Below are 20,764 nucleotides of genomic sequence, written 5' to 3'. Positions count from 1 at the left end.
TTGATGCAGATGGTGGTGAAGTCAAGTCGCGTGGTGGCCTCTGTCTGAAGGCATCCGCGATTCAGTAGACGAGACGCAGGGGTACTGGACCCAGGCTGACGCTCATGGTTTTCCTTGAGTCACAGTACTGGGCTGCAATCTGGGCTTCCACCCCAAGGCCTGGGAGGAAAGTGAGGCAGGCACCCACGTCATCCGGCCACTTAGATGTGCCCACATCCTCTGCGCCGTTTCCCAGACCCTCTCACTGCACACAGCTGACGCTAAGTCACCCCCCATGTTGCGCTGAGAACGTTTAAGCCCTCACGTCTGCTCTCAGACTCTCCTTAAAAGCCAAAATGCAGGCCATTGTACCCCACACTGTGGCCTCCCACATGCTGTGTGGACTTCTTGGAAGATTCAAAGAATTCAAAGAATTAATGGAATCGGGGCTTGCGAAAGGTGAGCGTTTTGCAGATCCAGCCTCTGCATTGGGCATCGGCCGCGCCTCGTGTTTCTGTGGGCGTCTGGCCTCTGTTCCTTCCAGGCCGGGCACCGGGTGCCACGGACCACCTCACGACGAGACCCCTTAGGTCACTGTGAGGCCGGAGGCAGAGCTGAGCGAGGCCCAGGTCTTGTCCAGAGAAGGGCGCCTCCCTGCTCCAAGGACGCGCCGGTCCCTGTGAGCAGCACCTGCTCTTTCAGGACCCGCCTCCTTGCCACGTGGCCCCACCTCCTGATCCAGCATCTCTGCCTGCAGACTCGGAAGGAACCCCATGTGAGTGAAGAGAGTGAAGTAAAGTTGACCCGCTCACCTCCCCACCCCCCCCCGTTTGAAACAGCGCAGGCAGCTTGGAGAGTGTCCCACGAGTAGAAGGGTGGCTGTGGTCCGGACGGGGAGCTCTCCTCCTGAGACTGTGAGCTGCTTGGCCTAGAACCTGTGGAGGTCCAGAGGGCGCATCCTTGTGAGACGCTGCAACCAAAACCTAAAGCTTCTACGTTTCTTTCAGCTCGGAATGAACAAGAGGAGCAAGAGGAGAAGAGAGAGATCAAGAGGAGGTTAACTCGAAAGGTGAGGGGGTTCTCTGTGCCAAAGGGGCTCGGAAGGAGGCCGCCTGCCCCTCGGGTGTGGGCCTCCCCACTGCCTGGCCTGTTGGAGGTGGCATTGGTAGCTCCATTCCTCGGGTGTCAGGACACATGGCTCTCTAGACTCTCAGGGGGCCAGTGGCCACACAGCTTCACAACCCTCAGTCCTGTTGGCTGGTGACATCCTATGTTGCTTTATTTTGTGACAGCGGCCTATCCCTCCAAGCAACTTGATGGCAGGTGTATTATATGTGCAGTTAACAGTAAATATGCTGTGGTTAAAAATTCACTGTGATCCCATCTCTCAACTGGAAATTCACTATCAACATCAGGAGTTCAAAATGTATCAGTTATGTGCTATGACCCTGGAAAATGCGAGCTTTCCTTCTCTCCCCTGACACTGCTCCTGACCTTCTACCCAAGAACTATTTATTATGCTAAATCCAATTAATTAGGAAAATGTCAAATATATTGATGAACTAATGGAGATGTTTGAAAAGCACTTAGATAAAATTCAGGAAGACAGAATTTTTATATATTTTTCCATAAAAACCCCCAAAATAAATGGCTTGGCAATGCAATGGAGACCCATTGCAGATCTAATTTGAAGTGAACTCTTTGATAAGAAGCTCTTTATTTGAGGCTATTCTTGGGGGATGTTGAGAAATTTAATAATTGATGGCACAGAAAATCCTTTATTCTGTCTGACTAGAGTGTGTTTAATCACTCCTACAGTGACCATCTTGAGAGAAAGATACCAAAAGCTTAAAGACAGTTAAGTAAGAGGCACATCAAAATTAATTTTTAAAGTTTTTATTAATGGATTTTTCTCTATGGACATATTATGCAAAGGAAGAAATTCAGAGATCCTGAAATACCAGTTACTAAGGGTATGATTTGTTTCCCAATGCTTTCTCACCCTTAGAGTACCCCAAATATCTGGTGACAAGCCAAAGGCCATCCCAATTAAAAGGAGTAAGATAAGACAGGGAGGCCTGGCGTGCTGTGATTCATGGGGTCGCGGAGAGTCGGACACGACTGAGCGACTGAACTGAACTGAACTGAACTGAAGATAAGCAAGGGCCTGAGAGCCAGTGACGGGCTGGCGTCCCCTAGTGGGAAACCACAACGAGAGCTCAGGGCCCTCACGTCACCCAGGTGCCCTCACCCCAGTCCAGGTCCGGTTCTTACATCCTTAAGATCACCTAGCCTTTGGACGCAGGGCACCCTGTTTCCTGAGACGAGCAGCGAAGGGGACCAGGGGAGAGGCATTAGATTGTTCTAAGTGGGTCCTTGAAATGATGACAGTATCAAAAGGAGACTGGTAACGACCCCTTGTTTCTGATACAGAAAGGTCTAGAGCTTCAGAAACAAATGTTTAATCAGATTTTTGTAACGTTCATGGGAGTTGACTGCTGGTATCCACCCCCAATTCTCCTAAACTTGAGGGTTTCTTCCTAAAAGCTAGCAATACGGAAAGATTTGGACATGAAGTTAATTCTTTTTTTTTTTTTTTGAAAGTATACGATCTTGCAGGGGAAAACTTGACTAACTGCATAATTTGTCAGGAAGGGGTAAGAGGAGAGGGTTTCCTCCCACAGCCATCTCCCCTGGGAGAGCGAGGGGGTGGAGTCCCCAAATACCCATAGTTCTCGCACGTCTTCAAGATAAATGCCTCTTCCTCCTCCCAGTTACCTCTCTCTTCTCCCAGGAAAAGGGCCTTGTGATTTCAGCATCTGCCGTCCCCTGGTACTGGCTCGGGGAATTAGAGATAATGAGCTTGCGGGAAGGGACAGGCTGCTTTTTATAAGGGAGAGACCATAAGTAGCTTTCACATCTGGTTCTGTGAACAGAGGTGTGGGGCCTGGCAACTGGTAGGGAATCTTGTGCCACCTCCTGGCCCTGGACACGTTCTGTTCCTCAGGAGCCTTTATCACAGCAAGACCACATGCCAGAGGTCAGCGGTGGGTGGAGGGGGGTGGTCCTTTCACGTACCTTCCCTCAGCCCCCAGGATTGCCTCCATATCCTTCTGTCAAGACCTGAGAAAAAGAAAACACGGTAGCGGATGCTGATCACCACAGACCAGGCGTTCTCTCCTGCCACACTGAGACAAACCTAAAAAAAATCACATGCTTCATCTTTTAGTAGATGCCTGTTTCCCACTTCCAAAAGGTTGCTAGCTAGCTTGATGGATGGATGAGAAGAAGGGAAGGAGGCTGGCTGGAAGGCAGGCAGGGAAGAAATTTACCTGGGTCAGGTTGTATTAATAGTGGAATTTGGGTCTTGACGTGTACCCTTTTCTTGAGCGTTTGCAAGTGACACTTCTGCTGCCATAGATGGAAACAAAATGCTGCCAACCTCTGTAGCCCGTCACTCCTGGAAAACCAACTCTGGCTGCAGAGACTATTTCCTTAGCATCCAGGCAGGTAACTTGGGTTCACTTTACCTGGACGGTGAGAGCCAGTTGTGAGCCAAAGGCACTTCTCAGCCCCCATGGCTGGGCCTGTGAGCCCGTGAGCATGACGGAATCCTAGTGGTTGTTAGTCAGACTCTCCCAGCAGGAAAAGCCAGGGCCCTCCTCGCTCACTCCCTGGTAGCAGTTCATCCCTATCAGATTCAGGCATGAAAAAGAGTCCCTTACCTTCAGAGCCAATCTCTAGACTTCTGTTCACTCCAGACTCTACCATAGACAGGCTATGAGCAAAATACAGACCATGATTTCCAGAAATTTAAATTAGAAATGCCATGCTTGCATGGCACACTGAACAAACAGTACTGTTTGTCTGCCACCCCAGGGTAAACCTTACCAGTCAGAAGCACTAACTGGGGCTGTGAGTAGGAGTCTTTATAATGCAGACAGACATTTATCATAAGGAAGTACTCAATTGGCTCAGATGGTAAAGAATCCGCCTGCCGATGCAGGAGACCTGGTTGGATCTCTAGGTCAGGAAGATCCCCTGGAGGAGGGAATGGCTACCACTCCAGTATTCTGCCTGTAGAATCCCATGGTCAGAGGAGTCTGGTGGGCTACAGTCCATGGGGTTGCAAAGAGTCAGACACAATTGAGCGTATTATGGTAAATGTCTCTTTGTATTATAATGACACAACGAAGATCCCTGCACTCATTTCTGAGTCAGAATAGACCCCCATTTTTGCTGACAGCAAACCCTTACCATTGAGCCCGGGAAACCTCTGGTTTCCTGCAAGAGGCCACCGCTGACACCAAAATGCCTGGGAAACCCAGGAGAGACTGGAGCCACTCTGAGGGGGAGCTGCACAGTGTCTAGACAGGGGACCAGTCACACCAACATACCTGTGATCCCCAGGTCTCTCCTCCCTTGGCCAAGGGGTAGCAGCAGGCTGCTTGCATCCCATCTGGAGCCTGGCGGTCGGTGTCACCATTCTGTTCAGTGCCGGCCAGGCAGTCATCTAATTATGTTCTTCCATTGTAGGCCAGTTGGTAGCAAGCTGGAACATTCTGGCACCAGCCTAACGTGTATGGCAGCTGCATAAGATATAGAGTCAGAACAGCCAGAGGTGGTTTGGATTTGCTTGCATGTGTTTGTTTTATAGGCCTTTGTGCTAAGATTCTATTTGACTGCATCTTCTATTAATAGAATTAAACACAGTCTAGGGCTTAGAGAAAAATTGCTTTTAAATAACATTGGTTGAGCGTGAATTGACAGCATCCTAAAGAGAGAGCTACTGTGTTGCTCCAGAAGAAATAAACCTAGTGACAGGAAGAGATAATAGAAACGTCAGCCTCGAGTTGTGAAAGTACAAAGGGAGGATGCTAGCGGGTGACACGGGAGATGGTGAAATGACTCAGTTGCTTCATGCCTCCACCACAGACTTTTCTAGAGAACCCGTCCCAAGTCTTCCTCGGCATCAACTCGGCCTTGCTCTGCCTTTGTGGGTGCACCTTTAATCTGAGCTCGTGAGGGGCAGGGTCTCCATGATCGCATAAATCAACATACTCAATTCCTGCACACCCCAGAGTTTGCACGTACTTTTTTGTGTCTAAAACACAAAGATTACAAACTTATCTTGCAGAGGGCACTAAATTTGACACACAGAGGTCAGTTCATGAATCCAGAATAATACGAACCTGTCGTGTAAGGTTTCGGCTCCCCTAATGGGAAAGGCAGATCCATGTGGGAGGACCCACACACCCACGCAGAAAGACACACTGCAGTGTTGTTCAGCAGCCTGGCTGCTGGTCTGAATAGTCCTGGAGGCGGCTCACGAGACCCTCAGCTCCTGCACAGGGTCCTGGAGGAGTCCCAGGTCCAGGAATCAGGAGCCCTGGGTCCCCGGGGCCCTGCGCCTGTCCACCTTGGGTTCTCACCTGTAAACTCACAGGTGGACCAAGTGATCTGAAACATGGCTGGCTGACCGCATCCGTGTCTCTCTCTCTCCTGCAGCTCAGCCAGAGGCCCACAGTGGAGGAGCTTCGGGAACGGAAGATCCTTATCCGCTTCAGTGACTACGTGGAGGTGGCCGACGCTCAGGACTACGACCGCAGGGCCGACAAGCCCTGGACCCGCCTCACCGCTGCCGACAAAGTGAGAGGGGTGGGGAGGGCTGCCCGGGCCCCGCGGCCAGGCGCTGGGTCTCTAGCTCGCTGCTGGGAGCCTGCGCGGAGCCCGGGTGGGCACTGGAGGCGGATGGCCTGGCGGGCAGGCTCCAGGGAAGGGCCGCACTCCTTCCCTTAGTTTGGTTGGGGACTCTGACCCACCAGCTCTGGAAGGATCCATCCTGAGGCGTCACTGTGCATTCTGAGCTCAGATCCACCACACCAAGACCAGGGGCTGACCTTTCAGTGTGCACCAGGGACCCAGCATGTGGGCCAGGTGGACAGGCCCTCTCAGTGCCCGGATGAACAGCTCCAGGCAGAACCCCAGATCGAACCATTTGCGTCTTAGATTTTGGGGGGAGGGGATTCTTCATAGGTTCTAAAGGGGTTTCCCTGGTGGCTCAGATGGTAAAGAATCTGCCTGCAATTTTGGAGACCCAGGTTTGATCCCTGAGTCAGGAAGATCCCCTGGAGAAGGGAATGGTTACCCACTCCAGTATTCCTACCTGGAAAATCCCCTGGACAGAGAAGCCTGGTGGGCTACAGTCCACAGGGGAGAAAAAAGTTGGACACAACCGAGTGACTAACACTTTCACTTTTTAAAGAGTATCTGAGGGTGACTCTGTTTCTCCCAGTGGCAAGAATCTACTTTACGCACCTGTCTGACTTTGTCAAAGAAGAAAACTACATTTTCAGGAATAAAATAGGTGAGCTGCTGTCTGTCTGCTTCCTCTGCACACTCACGGGCTTCTCTTTCTTCTAGGCTGCCATTCGGAAAGAGCTCAACGAATTTAAAAGTACTGAAATGGAAGTTCACGAGTTGAGTAGACATTTAACAAGGTTAGTGTCAAGCGGTTTCTTTTTTTTTCTTTCCTGCTTCAAATTATAATATTTACCCTTAGACTGAACTATCCTCACCGCTTCTGGAGGACAAGTGCTATGTGGTGGTGGGTGCAGTGATGGGGGAAGATAAAAGAAAGATCCACAGGTTCCAAAGTGGTTATTGAAAGTAGAGGAGCGTGTGTGAGGTCTGGGCTGAATGCAGCCTTCTCAGAGCCTTCAGACTAAAGATCTGCTGAGTGCCAGACCACAGCGGGGTGGATATTTATGAAAACATAAGCTGAGGAGGAAAGGTCATTGCTGATTACAGCAGAGACCAAACTGGGGCAGGGAACCAGATCCATGTGGTACTTCTATGTGGGGGTCATGCTTGTGGTTTGGTGTCCTTTCCCAGAAAGTCCTGTGTGCTGCTTCTTGGCGAAATGGAAGCAGAGATTAGAGGGGCTTACACAAGGTCACAGGGCTGGTTAGTGACAGGCCATCGACTCCCTCCTTCTGCCTCTCTCCTTGGTTGAACGTTGGGAGAAACAGTGCCTGACTCGGGGACAGGAGCTTGGGGGTCCCCGCCTTGCTGCTGAGTCCTTACCTGGGCTGTGGCCCCCCTGGGGAGCTCCAGCCTAAACTTCTCCAAAACCAGGGGTGCACTGGATGGGCCTCAATTTCTCCAGGGGTCCCATGGAGATTTATTTGCCTTTGGTTGGAGATTTAAGCCTCCCTGTGGCTATCACAGACAAGGATGGAGGCTGGAGAGCTTGGCCTTGTCAGGCCCGACACCGTGGGCAGCCGCTGGGTCTTGACTGAGTTGTTTTGTGTTCCTAGGTTTCACCGACCTTAACAGTCGAATTCCTCTTGAGTGCTATGCTGTCTTCAAAACATAAATTTATAAGAACCATAAGTGCTGGTATTTATTCACTTCCCCATTACGATGTAAATCTTCTGAACTGCCTTTTTTTTAAAAGAAGAAAAGGAAACACAGTCAGGATTCTGTTTGCAAAAACGCGATGGTTAGGGCTCTGTGGTCAGAGCTGCCTGCGCCGCCGCGGATAAGGGACCGTGCCCCATCCCAGGGGCACCGAAGACTTGCCCATGCTCGGAGCGGCCCTGGGCCTCAGGCCGGCAGGTACCGCGTTCGCTGAGGCTCCCGCGAGCCTGTGCCGCCAAAGTGTCTGTCACCTGAGTCCAGAGAATGCCGAGCCGGTGGATCTGTTGCGGGACGACTGTGCAGAAGCAGGCTGCTGAAGGAGGCCGCACCACCCTCGCGGTGAACTAAGGGGAGAGCCCTTCCCTGGGGGAGTCTGTGGTCGCCGGGCCATCCTCAGAGTGCATGCACTTCAGGTGCGGAAGGCGGGCACAAGTGCCCGTCCAGTCCTCTCAGGCCAAGCCGGCTGCCCTTCAGGATGCTGTGGTGTCACAGGGGAAGGCTGTCGTTAGACGAGCCCGGAGTCACGGGGGATCTTATGCACGCCAGCTGTCTCGGTGGCATCACGCGTGCGAGCGTAAGGTCACACTGGAGGGCACCCAGGCTGGGGTGACCAACCGCCTGGCTGATGATCATTCTCTCCGCGCATATCCCAGGGCTGGAGACCAGGTGGTTGGACCCTTAACAGCTTCCGAGTCGAGGACCAGGCCAGGATCCATTCCTGAAGGGCTGGCTTCCCCCAGCGGGCCCTCCACAACCACCTGAGGCCCTTCCAGGCTGGCCGTGCCCGGAGGTGTCCGGGCAGAAGCCCCAGGGTTGGGGTAGACACCGGCCCCGCCCACCGGGAGGTATTGCTTCTCCAGGGAGCATCCCTCCTCTCCGTCTGGAGGCTGGTGAGGGTGACAGAGCTCGGATCTCTGTCCGTCCTCCTCACCTGTGATCACAGGAGAGCGGTGGGGACAGGGTGTGGCAGCGGAGGGGCCGCTCCAGACCCTGACCGCTCTCGGCAGGGGCCGCCTGAGCTGCTTCCCATTTCCTTCCCCTCCGGGCCAGCCTCGAAGCTCCGCCTGGCCTCCTGCCGTGATCTCGGTTGTTCCACCAGCTCTCCCGGTGATGGCTCACACCCCACCAAACAGGCCCAGGCTTTAGGAAGATGCCAGCTTGGCTTTCACCAAAAAAAAAGAAAAGGTAACCAGTTCCCACCCCAAGCCGCGTGGGATCTCAGTACCGTGGGGCCCCCCACCTTCACCACGGGTGCGGGCGGGCTCCTTCTCCGCTGGCGCTCACGGCTCCCTGGGGCGGTGTCACCGTGCACCTGGCGAGGGAGCTCAGGCGGTGTTCCAGGCGGTGCCCGCCGGCCGGTGCCAAGCTGGCGCACGCTTTCCTCACAGCGCCTGGCTCCCAGCCCTGGGAAGACACATCAGCCTTCCTCTCTTCTTTGAATGTTGAATCCCGATAGTTAACCGCCGTGGGTGGAGGCGTTGTTCAGGGAAAACGTGGCCAGGATTTTAGCATGGCTGTAAACAGTGTCTTCCCGAATGACTGACGTTTGAATGTGCAGATGGTGTGATGAAGGATGCCGGGTTCTTCCGTGTAACTCCTCTGCGTGGGCACGTGTTCCCGGGGGAGGTGCCCATCTTGGCAGGGTTCTGAGCCTGGGCTTCTAGTGGTGTGATGGTCCTAAGGGGCCTCATTCCCCTGCCTGGACGCCTACCACACAGGCCAGGGGCTCCTCTGCTGGCCGGGGTTCCAGGCCGTTCCGATTCTTGGGGACATGACACCTCAGTCGAGTTCCCTGCAGCCGCCTGCCAGGGGTCTGGGGTTCCCACCCAAGGTGCCCCACTGTTGCAGCCACTTTGCACGTGGAAGAAACTGAATGCAGTTTCTGCTTTTCCTGCAGAGTAGCTTTTTCCGGAAGTAATTCCCTGCAAACTGAAGGGTGCACCTCCTGGGTCACTACCCCAAGCTGGGCTCTCCTGAGCCCATTGGAAGTGGCTCAGCAACCTCTGTAGGTCACAGGATGGACCTTCTGCTGGCTTTCCTTTCTTGAAATCTTAAGGTGTTTACAGACATCTATCCAAATTTCTTTTTTGCCACATTGTTAAAACAACTGAAAAAAAAAATTTCTTTCCAAAATGACAATTTGATATGGGGGGTGGGGGTGAAAAAAAGGTAGGCTGGCTGGTTTACAGTGCTCCTCTTTTTCTGAAAAAGCTACACTTTGAGCTTTTTGTCGTTTGCTTTAGCACAGGAACAACCTGAGATTTCTCAAATCAAAACACTTCCCTCTGATCAATCAGAACACTGCCCGCGGTCCCCGCCCCATCCGGGACTGAGGAGACTGCCATGGGCCTGCCTGCTCCTTGGAAATCGCTGACCTATTCCTCCCCAAAGGCCCTTAAACGTTAGCCTTTATGTCAGATTAGAGAAACCAAACGGTGTGACGGTGGATGTGATGAAAACCTCCCAGCTTAACTTTTCTCCTGCCTATGAACGTGTATTTATACTTGCCAAATGAAAACCGTGATGTGTGCTTCGGTGAATGGAAGTGCAGTCAGTGGGCGAAGGTCACCTTCAACGACTTTTTCTTCCCATTTGTCTGTTGATCCCCCAAATGGTTGCTTTTCTCTGGTTGCTTCGCGGGTGTCTGTACATAGTTTGTCTTTGTACTGGAGCGCGCTCCCGTGTTCTGCTTTAACGGATGACGGCTGTATGAGGAAGACAATGTAAATAGAGTACAAATTAAACTGGAGCTCTATGGCCTAGGTTTTGTACAGACAGAAACTGCATGGTATTTAAATTATTGTTTGTCTCTGATGATGTATGCAGTTTCTTTAAAAACAAACCCAAAAAAAAAAGTCTTAAAAAAAACATCTCCTTGACTCCTGTGTGTTTTTATGGACAACCAGCAGGAACCACTGAAAATTCTTAGATTGGTTGGGGGGAGTGGTAGGTCAGCTCATCAGCAAAAGAACAAGAGTTATGAAAACACAGAACCACCTCATGTAGCTGGTACTGCTGGGGAAGGGAAGGACTGCTGCGCATACATACATGAACTTTCTAGGTAAGTTCTAGCATACAAAAGTTTTTTTTTTTTCTTCTAAACATCTTTTAAAGAATATCTAAATGCATTTCCAGTTTTCTGTCCTTTAGTAATCTGGGAATGATATAAATTACTATCCCTGAGCAAAAGCCCTAGATGACTCTTGGGAGTACATTTATCTGTCTCCTTTCTTGAGCAATCTAAGTGTTTTTCCTGTAAAAGCCAAGACCTTTTACCTGCTTAACCTTTTGGTCCCAGTGTGTCTTACTGTATGTTTTATGGTCCCAATATGTCTTTCTGGACATTTTAGGGGAAGCACAAAGGGCTGCAGGGCTTGCTGGCTGCGTTTTAGGTGGTGACGCTACGGAAGATGCCCTTGGTCTGCTAACGGAGGAAGGTGGTTTGGGGACAAGAGCTGGCACGGTGCCGTCCCACTGTGCCACTGCCAGGGATCACCTGGGTGTCCTTTCCTAGTGCAGATGCTGACTGGGAGGTCTGGGCGGGGCATGCTGATGCCGCTGGTCTAGGCATCGCACTTCTGAGCATCAAGGGCCTAGGAGATCCATCCAGAGGGAGCCGGCTTCCCTTTGCCTGGGAGCCTCCATCCTCAGTGGGTCAGGGGACCAGGTGCACTGCTTGTTTCTTTGCTGAGCAGCAGTGGCAAAGCCCTGCCGGAGGTCAGCGGGATCGTGGCAGGGGTCTGGACAAGCCCTCACCTTTGCGGGAAGAGGAATGCCAGGGGCCCGGCAGAGAGCGGTGTTGAGTGGTCTACAGGAAGGACTGCAGGCCAAGAGCTTCCCTGTCATTCTGCTGCCTTCCTCACTCCAGAATCCTCTGACCTTAACAAGTAAGAACTTGGTTGTAGTTACCTAGGGGAGCGAAAGGACTAGATTAAGAAAAGCTCCAACAGGCTTTGGCCTGTAGAACAGAAGGAAAAGGGCCATCATCCTAAGAGAAAGCCCTTTACGAAGTAAAGAAGGTCTTGACTACACATTCTCGATAGATAGAGGGCCTGCTGTGTCCACCCTCTGGTCATTATAGGACAGAAATTGTGGCCCCACCATGACATCTAACTGGACCGTTTTGGCCGAGTCACTTAATTTCTCTGGATATCATGTGGAAAGTGGGGACACTGAACTCTAAGGGTCCTGTAGTGTCCTTAAGGACATCAGCTATCTAAGATTCGAGTTACCTGAATTTTTAAAGCGCTTAGTCCTTAGAGGACCAGTGAGCTCTAGGTAAGTCCTGCTGGGGGAGGCTCTTGGGGAACAGCTTGGACGCCACACCTGCCATGCCTCCCTGCCTGGAACTGGGCTCCTGGGGGGCTGCTTGGCACTGGGACCTGTGCTCTGAGGTATCCTCATGGGGTCTTATCCTAAAGCTGCTCTCAACCATATTACACCGTCCCACCTCCCCCTTCCTCTGGGCCAAGGACCCTGGAGGGGCCTTGGAGCTTTGAGCCATGATGCTTAAGATACAGTCCGTTGTCCCCAAGTTCAAGGGTACCTCAGTGATGAGGGTACTTACCCCTGATTATTCATCCAAAGGACAAGTTTGACACTGAGAATGCTCCCTGGCTGGCTTCCCAGGTCTCAGTGCTGTCCTGGCCTCAGATGACTCCATATCTACAGTTAAAACCCAGATCCCCCCTGAGCTCCTGACCCAGGGTGTCCAAATGTCACAAAGCAGCAGTGTGGGTCAAACTGTCCCTGGGCGCAAATTCTGGCTCTTCCAGCCCTTACCAGCTGAGCAACTTCGGACAAGTTACTTAATCTCACTGTGCCTCAGCTTTCTCATCTGTAAAATGGGAATGATGGCACCTATTTTATAAGCCTGATAGGATTAAATAAAACGTGTAAAGTGCTCAGCACAGGGTCTGACATAAGAGCTAGACCTTACTAAATGTTCGCTTTTGAGGACTTGGCCAAATGGCGGAGTGGGAAGCCCCTGACCACCTCCCTTGGGCATACCAAAAATTACAGCTCTGTCCAGAGCCACTGTTGGTGAAAAAGACTGGAGTCTAGAGGAAAGGATCTTCTATAACTAAAACTATAAAGAAAGAAGCACAAGATGGTTAGGAGGGACAGAGTCTGGTTTAGTCAAGACCCATACCCCCAGAGGGTCTTCCCATGTGGCTCAGTGGCAAAGAATCCACCTGCCGAGCAGAAAACGTGGGTTCAATCCCTGGGAAGATCCCCTGGAGAAGGAAATAGCAACCCACACCAGTATTCTTACCTGGGAAATCCCGAGGACAGAGGAGCCTGGCGGGCTCCAAAAAAGGTGATTGATTTTGATGTAAAAGTAAAAATGAAACACACAGTGCTGGAGAAGACTTTCCAGGTGTGTCAGGTGTAACTGTCAAATGTAATAACCCACAAAACGTCACTGAAACGACAGAATTTGGGGCCAGCCAAAATAAAAATCACTGGCCACAGCCGTTAGTTTCTGCAAAAAATTCCCCCAGTCAGTAATAAGCTAACCTTTGTATGATAGAAGGACGGGGGCGGGGCAGACAGAGAACATATTTGAAGACATAATAACTAAAAACTTCCCTAACCTGGAAAGGAAACAGGCCTCTTACCTTCAAAAAGCACAAAGAGTTCCAAACGGGACCAAACCAAAGAGGATCATATCAAGATATGTTGTAATTAAAATAGCAAAAATCAAAGAGAAAGAGAATATTAAAAGGAGGAAAATAAAACAGGTTATGTACAAGGGAATTCCTGTGAGGCTATCGGCTGAATTTTCAGCAGAAACTCTGCATGCCAGAAGAGAGTGGCATGATATTTTTTAAGTGTTGAAAGGGGAAAATATTAACCAAGAATACTCTACCCAGCAAGGCTTTTATTCACATTTGATGGAGAGATCAAAAGTTACACAGAAAAACAAAAGATAAGAGTTCAGCACCACCCTACCAACCTTACAAGAAATGTTTAAGGACTTCTCTAAGCGAAAAAGAAAAAGCCACACCTAAAAACATGAAAATTAAGAAAGGAAAAACTCATTGGTAAAGGCAGTTACTTACAGTAAAGGTAGTGAATCAGTCACATATAAAACTAGTAGGAAAATTAAAAGAAGTATATTAAAATCATCTATATTTGCAAAGTAGTTAAGGGGACACAAAAGTTGTAAAATATGATGCCAAAAAACAGCAAATGTGGGAGAGGGGATAAAAATGCTGGGTTTTGTTAAAATGTATTTGAAACTAAGAGATCAGCAACTTGATTACATATATGTAGATTGCTATATATAAACTACATGGTAACTAACCATTGAACCAGAACTCTATAACAGATACACACAAGGGAAAGGAATCTAAAATCACCAAATCACAAGGGAAAAGAAGGAACAAAAAAAGAACTACAAAAATACCTCAAAATGATTGAATGCCAGTAAGTACAATACATACCTACCCAAAGTTAGTAGAAGGAAAGAAATCATAAAAATTAGAGCAGAAAGAAATGAAATAAAAACAAAAACAATAGCAAAAACCAATGAACTAAAAGCTGATTCTTTGAGAAGATAAAACTGATAAACCTTTAGCCAGACTCATCAAGAAAAAGAGAGGATACAAATCAATAAAATTAAAAGTGAAAAATCACAACTGACCCCACAGAATACAAAGGATCATAAGAGAATGCTTCAAAAACAGCCACATGCCAAATAAAATGGACAACCTGGAAGAAATGGACAGATTCTTAGACTGAATAGACCAATTAGTCAATTCTTAGACTAATATGAATAGACCAATCACAAGTAATGAAATTGAAACTGCAATTAAAAGTCTTCCAACAAACAAATGCCCGGGACCAGATGGCTTCACAGGATTCTATCAAACACTTAGAGAAGAGCTAACACCTAACCTTCTGAAACACTTCCAAAAAACTGCAGAGGAAGGAACGTTCCCAAGCTCATTTTACAAGGCCACCATCACTGTAATACCAAAACCAGGCAAAGATATCACACAAAATTACAGACCAATATCACTGATGAACATAGACAAGAATGTGCTCAACAAAACACTAGCAAACAGAATCCAGCAATGTATTAAAGTGATCAGATAGCACGATCAAGTGGGATTTATCCCAAGGAGGCAAGGATTCTTCAATATATGCAAATCAATCAATGTGACACACCATATTATCAAGTTAAAGAATAAAAACTATATGATCATCTCAATAGAGGCAGAAAAAGCTATTGACACAATTCAATAACCATTTATGATTTAAAAAAAAAACTTCAGAATTTTTTTCAGAAAGTGGGCATAGAGGGAACCTAGCTCAACATAACAAAGGCCATGAATGACAAACCCACAGCATACATCATTCTCAATGGTGAGAAGTTGAAAGCATTTCCTCTGAGGTCAGGAATAAGACAAGGATGTCTTCTCTCGCCACTGTTACTCAACATAGTTTTGGACGTTCTAGCCACAGCAGTCAGAGAAGAAAAAGAAAAGGAATACAAATTGGAAAAGAAGAAGTAAAACCGTCAGTGTTTGCAGATGGCGTACTATGCATAGAAAATCCTAAAGATGCCACCAGAAAACTACTAGAGGTAATCAATGAATTTGGTAAAGTTACAGGATACAAAATTAATGCACAGAAACCTCATGCATTTCTATACACTAACAACAAAAGATGAGAAAGAGAAATTAAGGAAACAATCCCATTTACCACTGCAACAAAAAGAATAAAATACCTTGGAATGAATCTACCTAAGGAGGCAAAAGACATGTACTCAGAAAATTATAAAACACTGATAAATCAAAGATGACACAAACGGATGCAGAAATATACCATGTTCTTGCATTGGAGGAATCAATATTGTGAAAATGAATATACTACCCAAAGTAATCTACAGATTCAATGCAATCCCTATCAAATTACAAATGACGTTCTTCACAGAATTAGAACAAAAATGTTTACAATTTGTATAGAAACACAAAAGACCCTGAATAGCTACAGTAATCAGAGTAATCAGGCACCCCCAACTTCAAACTATACTACAAAGGTACAGTAATCAAGACAGTATGTTATTGTCACAAAAACAGTACTACCATCTGACCCAGCAGTCCCACTACTGGGCACATACCCTGAGAAAACCATAATTCCAAAGGACACGTGTACCCCAGTATTCACTGCCACACTATTTACAATAGCCAGGACACAGAAGCAACCTAAATGTCCAACAACAGATAAATGGATAAAGAAGACGTGGTACAAATATACAATGGAATATTACTCAGCCACTAAGAGAAATGAAATAGGGTCATTTGTAGAGACGTGGATGGAGCCAGAGTCTGTCATACAGAGTAAGGCAAGTCAAAGAGAATAGCAACTATTGTACATTAATGCATGTATGCGGAATCTCGTGAAACTGCACAGGTGAACCTATTTCCAAGGCAGGAATAGCGACACAGGCATAGAGAACAAGGTGGACAGGAGGGGAAAGGGAGGGTGGGAGAGACTGGGAGGTTAGGATTGACGTATACACACTACCACGTGTCAGACAGTGCGAAGCTGCTGTAAAGCACAGGGAGTTCGGCTCGGTGCTCTGCGATGACCTACACAGGTGGGATGGGTGCGGGGTGGGAGGGAGGTCCAGGAGGGAGGGGATGTGTGTGTTCTTATAGCTGATTCACTTCATTGTACAGCAGAAACTGTAACATTGTAAAGCAATTATATTCCAATAAAAAAATTTTAGAAGAAAATAAGGAAACACTGACCTTAAATGACACATTAAAACAGGTAAGACTTTATAGATGCCATCCAGAGGCAGCAGAATCCACATTCTTTTCAAATGCACGTGGACCATTTTCCAGGATGACATGCTTGGCCACAAAATAAGTTTTGATAAATTTAAGAAAAATGAAATTTGTATCAAGCATTTTTTCTGACTATAATGTTATGAAATAAGAAATCAACTACAAGAAAAAAATACAAAAAAACCCACAAATATGTGGAGTCTAAAACAATATGCTACTAAAAAGTGGATCACTGAAAAAAAAAATCAAAGAAAATTACTGAGACAAGTCAAAACATAAATATAGCAATCCAAAAATCTATGGGATACAGCAAAAGCAGTTATAAGAGGGAAGTTTATAGTGATAGAGATCTACCTCAAGAAACAAAAACCTCAAACAACCTAGACTTACACACAAAGAAACTAGAAAAACTACAATCAAAACCGAAAGCTAGTAGAAGGGGTGAAACTGGTTCCAAATAGGAAAAGAAGTACATCAAGGTTGTATATTGTCACCCTGCTTATTTAACTTATATGCAGAGTACATCATGAGGAACGCTGGGCTGGAAGAAGCACAAGCTGGAATCAAGATTGCTGGGAGAAAGATCAATAACCTCAGATATGCAGATGACACCACCCTCATGGCAGAAAGTGAAGAGGAACTCAAAAGCCTCTTGATGAAAGTGAAAGAGGAGAGTGAAAAGGTTGGCTTGAAGCTCAACATTCAGAAAACGAAGATCATGGCATCTGGTCCCATCACTTCATGGGAAATAGATGGAAAAACAGTGGAAACAGTGTCAGACTTTATTTTTTGGGGCTCCAAAATCACGGCAGATGCTGATTGCAGCCATGAAATTAAAAGACGCTTACTCCTTGGAAGGAAAGTTATGACCAACCTAGATAGCATATTAAAAAGCAGAGACGTTACTTTGCCAACAAAGGTCCATCTAGTCAAGGCTATGGTTTTTCCCATGGTCATGTATGGATGTGAGAGCTGGACTGTGAAGAAAGCTGATCGCTGAATAATTGATGCTTTTGAACTGTGGTGCTGGATAAGACTCTTGAGAGTCCCTTGGACTGCAAGGAGATCCGACCAGTCTATTCTAAAGTTGAAGGGGAAAAAATCAAAGATCAGAGCAGAAATAAATAGAGACTACTTATACTGCAAGGAGATCCAACCAGTCCATTCTAAAGGAGATCAATCCTGGATGTTCATTGGAGGGACTGATGCTAAAGCTGAAACTGCAATACTTTGGCCACCTCACGCGACGAGTTGACTCACTGGAAAAGACTCTGATGCTGGGAAAGGTTGGGGGCGGGAGGAGAAGGGGACGACCGAGAATGAGATGGCTGGATGGCATCACCGACTCTGTGGACGTGGGTTTGTGTGTACTCCGGGAGTTGGTGATGGACAGGGAGGCCTGGCGTGCTGTGATTCATGGGGTCGCGGAGAGTCGGACACAACTGAGCGACTGAACTGAACTGAACTGAACAACAGACAAGACCAATGAAACTAACCGCTGGTTCTTTGAAAAGATAAAATGGCTAAACCTTTAGCCAAACTTATACAATCGGAAATGAAAAAGCAGAAGTTACAGCCTGTATGACAAAAATGCAAATGCTCGTAAGAGATTACTACAAATAACTACATGACAATAAAACAACCTAGAAGAAATGGAGAAATTCCTAGAAATATACACTCTAATAATGAACAAGAAATAGAAAATATGAACAGAACAATTATTAGAAATGAAATTGAGTAATGAACTCCCATTAAACAAAAGTCCAGGACCAGATAACTCTACAAATATCTAGAAGAAAATTAACAGGTATCCTTCTCAAATTTTCCAAAATATTGCAGAGGAAAGAATGCTTCTGAACTCATTCTATTAGGCCAGCATCATCCCAATACGAAAGCCAGAAATATCACACACAAAAAAGAAAAGTACAGGCCAATATCACTGATGAATACAGATGCAAAAAATCCTCAACAAAATATTAGCAAACTGAATTCAATAACACATTAAAAGGATCATTCATCACGATTAAGTGGGATGTGCAAGAATCCCAAGAATGCAGGAGTGGTTCAACATCCTAAAATCAATTAGAAAACTGAATAAAAATCACATCATCACCTCAATAGATGATCCTATAACCAATCAGGAAACTGTTCATTCTAAAATCAAGAAACTGAATAAAAATCATGATCATCTCAATAGATGCATAAAATTCACCATTTACTTTTTCATCATTCATTCATGATGAAACACTCTCAAAGTGTGTATATAGGGAACATACCTCAACATAATAAGAAATATATATGACAAATCCACAGCTGACATCATACTCAACAGTAAAAAGCTGAAAGTATTTTCTCTAAAATCAGGAATAAGACAAGAATGCCCACTCTGACAATTTTTATTCAACATAGCACTGAAAGTCCTAGCCAAGCAATCAGACTATAAAGATAAAAGAAATCCAAATTGGAAAGGAAGCAGTAAAACTGTTTTGCAGATGATAGGACAATATACTTAGAAAATCCTAAAGATGCCACCAGAAAAAAAAAGACTACAACTCATCAATGAATTCAGTAAAGCTACAGGGTGCAAGATTAATATACAGAAATCTTCTGAATTTATTTATATACACTACAACAGACTATCAAAGAGAAATTAAGACAACAATGTGATCTACCACTGCATCAAAAAGAATAAAATACCTGGTAATAAACTGATCTAAGGAAGTAAAACACATGTACTTGGAAAATCATAAAACACTGAAAAAGGAAACTGAAGACACACACAGATGGAAAGATACACTGTGTTCATGGACTGGAAGCACGTTGTTAAAATAATCCAAGTACCTAAGGTAATCTACAGATCAAATGCAATCACTATCACAATACCAGAGACATTTTTCACAGAACTGGAAAAAAAATCTAAAATTTGAACGGAAATATGAAAGACCCTGAATAATCCAAGAAATCTTGAGAAAGAACACCAGAGCCAGAGGTATCACACTCCCTGATCTCAGGATATACTGCAAAGCTACAGTAATCCAAACAGCATGGGGCTGACACAGACAGAAAAGAGTGCCCAGAAATAAACCCCTGCACTGCGGTCAACCTATGAGAAAGGAGGCGAGAATATACAGCAGGGGAAAGGCAGTCTTTTCAATAAACGGTGCTGGGCCAACAGGATGGCCACAGGTAGAAGAATGAAATGAAAACATTTTCTCACACTACATCCAAAAATAAAATCGACTAAAAAACCTAAATGTAAGACCAGAAACCATAAAACTAGAAGAAAACATAGGCACGACACTCTTTAATATAAAATGGGCATTATTTTTTGGATCTATCTCCTAAGGCAAAGGAAACAAAGCGAACGTAAACAACTGGGACCCAATTAGGCTTAAAAGCTTTTACACAACAAAGGAAACCACTGACAAAGCGGAAAGACGACCTGAGGAAGGAATGGAGAGGACATTTGCAAATGATATGACTGGTACAGGGTTAATATCCAAAACCTGTAAACAGTCCATATAGCTCAATATCAATTAAACAACCGGAATAGGCATTTTTCTAAATAAGACACACAAATGGCCCACAGGCACAAGAAAAGATGCTCAGCATTGCTAATCCTCAGAGAAATGCAAATCAAAATCACAATGAGATATCCCCTCACACATGTCAGAATGGCTATCATCAAAAAGACCACAAATAACAAATGTTGGCAAGCATGTAGAGGAAAGGGAACCCTAGTGCATGGTTGGTGGGAACTGGTGCAGCCACTGTGGAAAAATACCAGTATTTTGTGTTGTGGTGTGGAGGTTCTTCAAAAAACTAAAAATGTAACTACCATATGATCTAGCAATTCCACTCCCGGGTAGGGAATTATATGAAATAATTGAAATTATTATATGATTGAAATTGAATAATAAAAATTGATATTATCATATAAATAATAATTGAAATTATCATATATGAAATTATATGAAGGAAATGAAAATGGTAATTTGAAAAGATCCATGTACCCCAATCAGTGTTCACAGCAGCATCATTAATAATAGCGAAGATATGGAAGCAATGTAAATATCCATCAATAGATGAATGGATAAAGATATCATATGTAAATATATATGTGTGTGTGTATATGTATATTTTTATATACATACATATATATATATTTATAAATGCATATTTATATAATATGTATTTTATTATTTATATTATATATATGTGTATATTTATTTACATATACATATATAATAGACTACTACTTAGCCATAAAAAAGAGTGAAGTTTTGCCATTTGTAACAACATGGATGGATGCACCCAAAAGGTAATATGAAATAAGACACAAATATATGTTATGACTTAATGTAAAACCTTAAATATATATATATATATATAACAAAAGACAAATAGGCTCGGATATAGAGAACAGACTAACGGAAGTGACTTAGCACGCTAGTAGTTACCAGTGGGGAGAGGGAAGAGGAGCAACTGGGAGGTGGAGAGGCACCAAAAGTTAATCAATCTTCAAAGACATGAGTCTCTTGACTATAAAAAGAAAAGAG

The 20,764-nt window shown here is 45.8% G+C and overlaps 1 protein-coding gene across 8 annotated transcripts in view; it reads left to right on the top strand.

The window, feature by feature from the left end:
- PHACTR1 (phosphatase and actin regulator 1) overlaps positions 1–7,450 on the top strand; it is a 515,711-nt gene extending 508,261 nt beyond the window's left edge. For 7 of the 8 annotated variants that reach the window (XM_088831029.1, XM_088831027.1, XM_055405934.2 and 4 more), the window contains 4 exons: positions 987–1,048; positions 5,488–5,628; positions 6,403–6,479; positions 7,299–7,450. In XM_088831029.1, coding sequence (XP_088687155.1) covers positions 987–1,048; positions 5,488–5,628; positions 6,403–6,479; positions 7,299–7,314 — 296 coding nt within the window. In that variant the 3' untranslated portion in view covers positions 7,315–7,450. Of the gene's footprint in view, positions 1–986; positions 1,049–5,487; positions 5,629–6,402; positions 6,480–7,298 lie in introns of those variants that run through there. The other variant, XR_016036000.1, reaches the window with a different exon arrangement.
- The last annotated feature ends 13,314 nt before the right edge of the window (positions 7,451–20,764 follow it).

Source organism: Moschus berezovskii, chromosome 23 (genome assembly GCF_049115385.1).
Source record: "Moschus berezovskii isolate FMDL1 chromosome 23, NW_MosBer_1.0, whole genome shotgun sequence".
In the NCBI taxonomy this organism is placed as follows: Eukaryota; Metazoa; Chordata; class Mammalia; order Artiodactyla; family Moschidae; genus Moschus; species Moschus berezovskii.
This window is presented reverse-complemented; position numbering and strand designations above follow the sequence as displayed.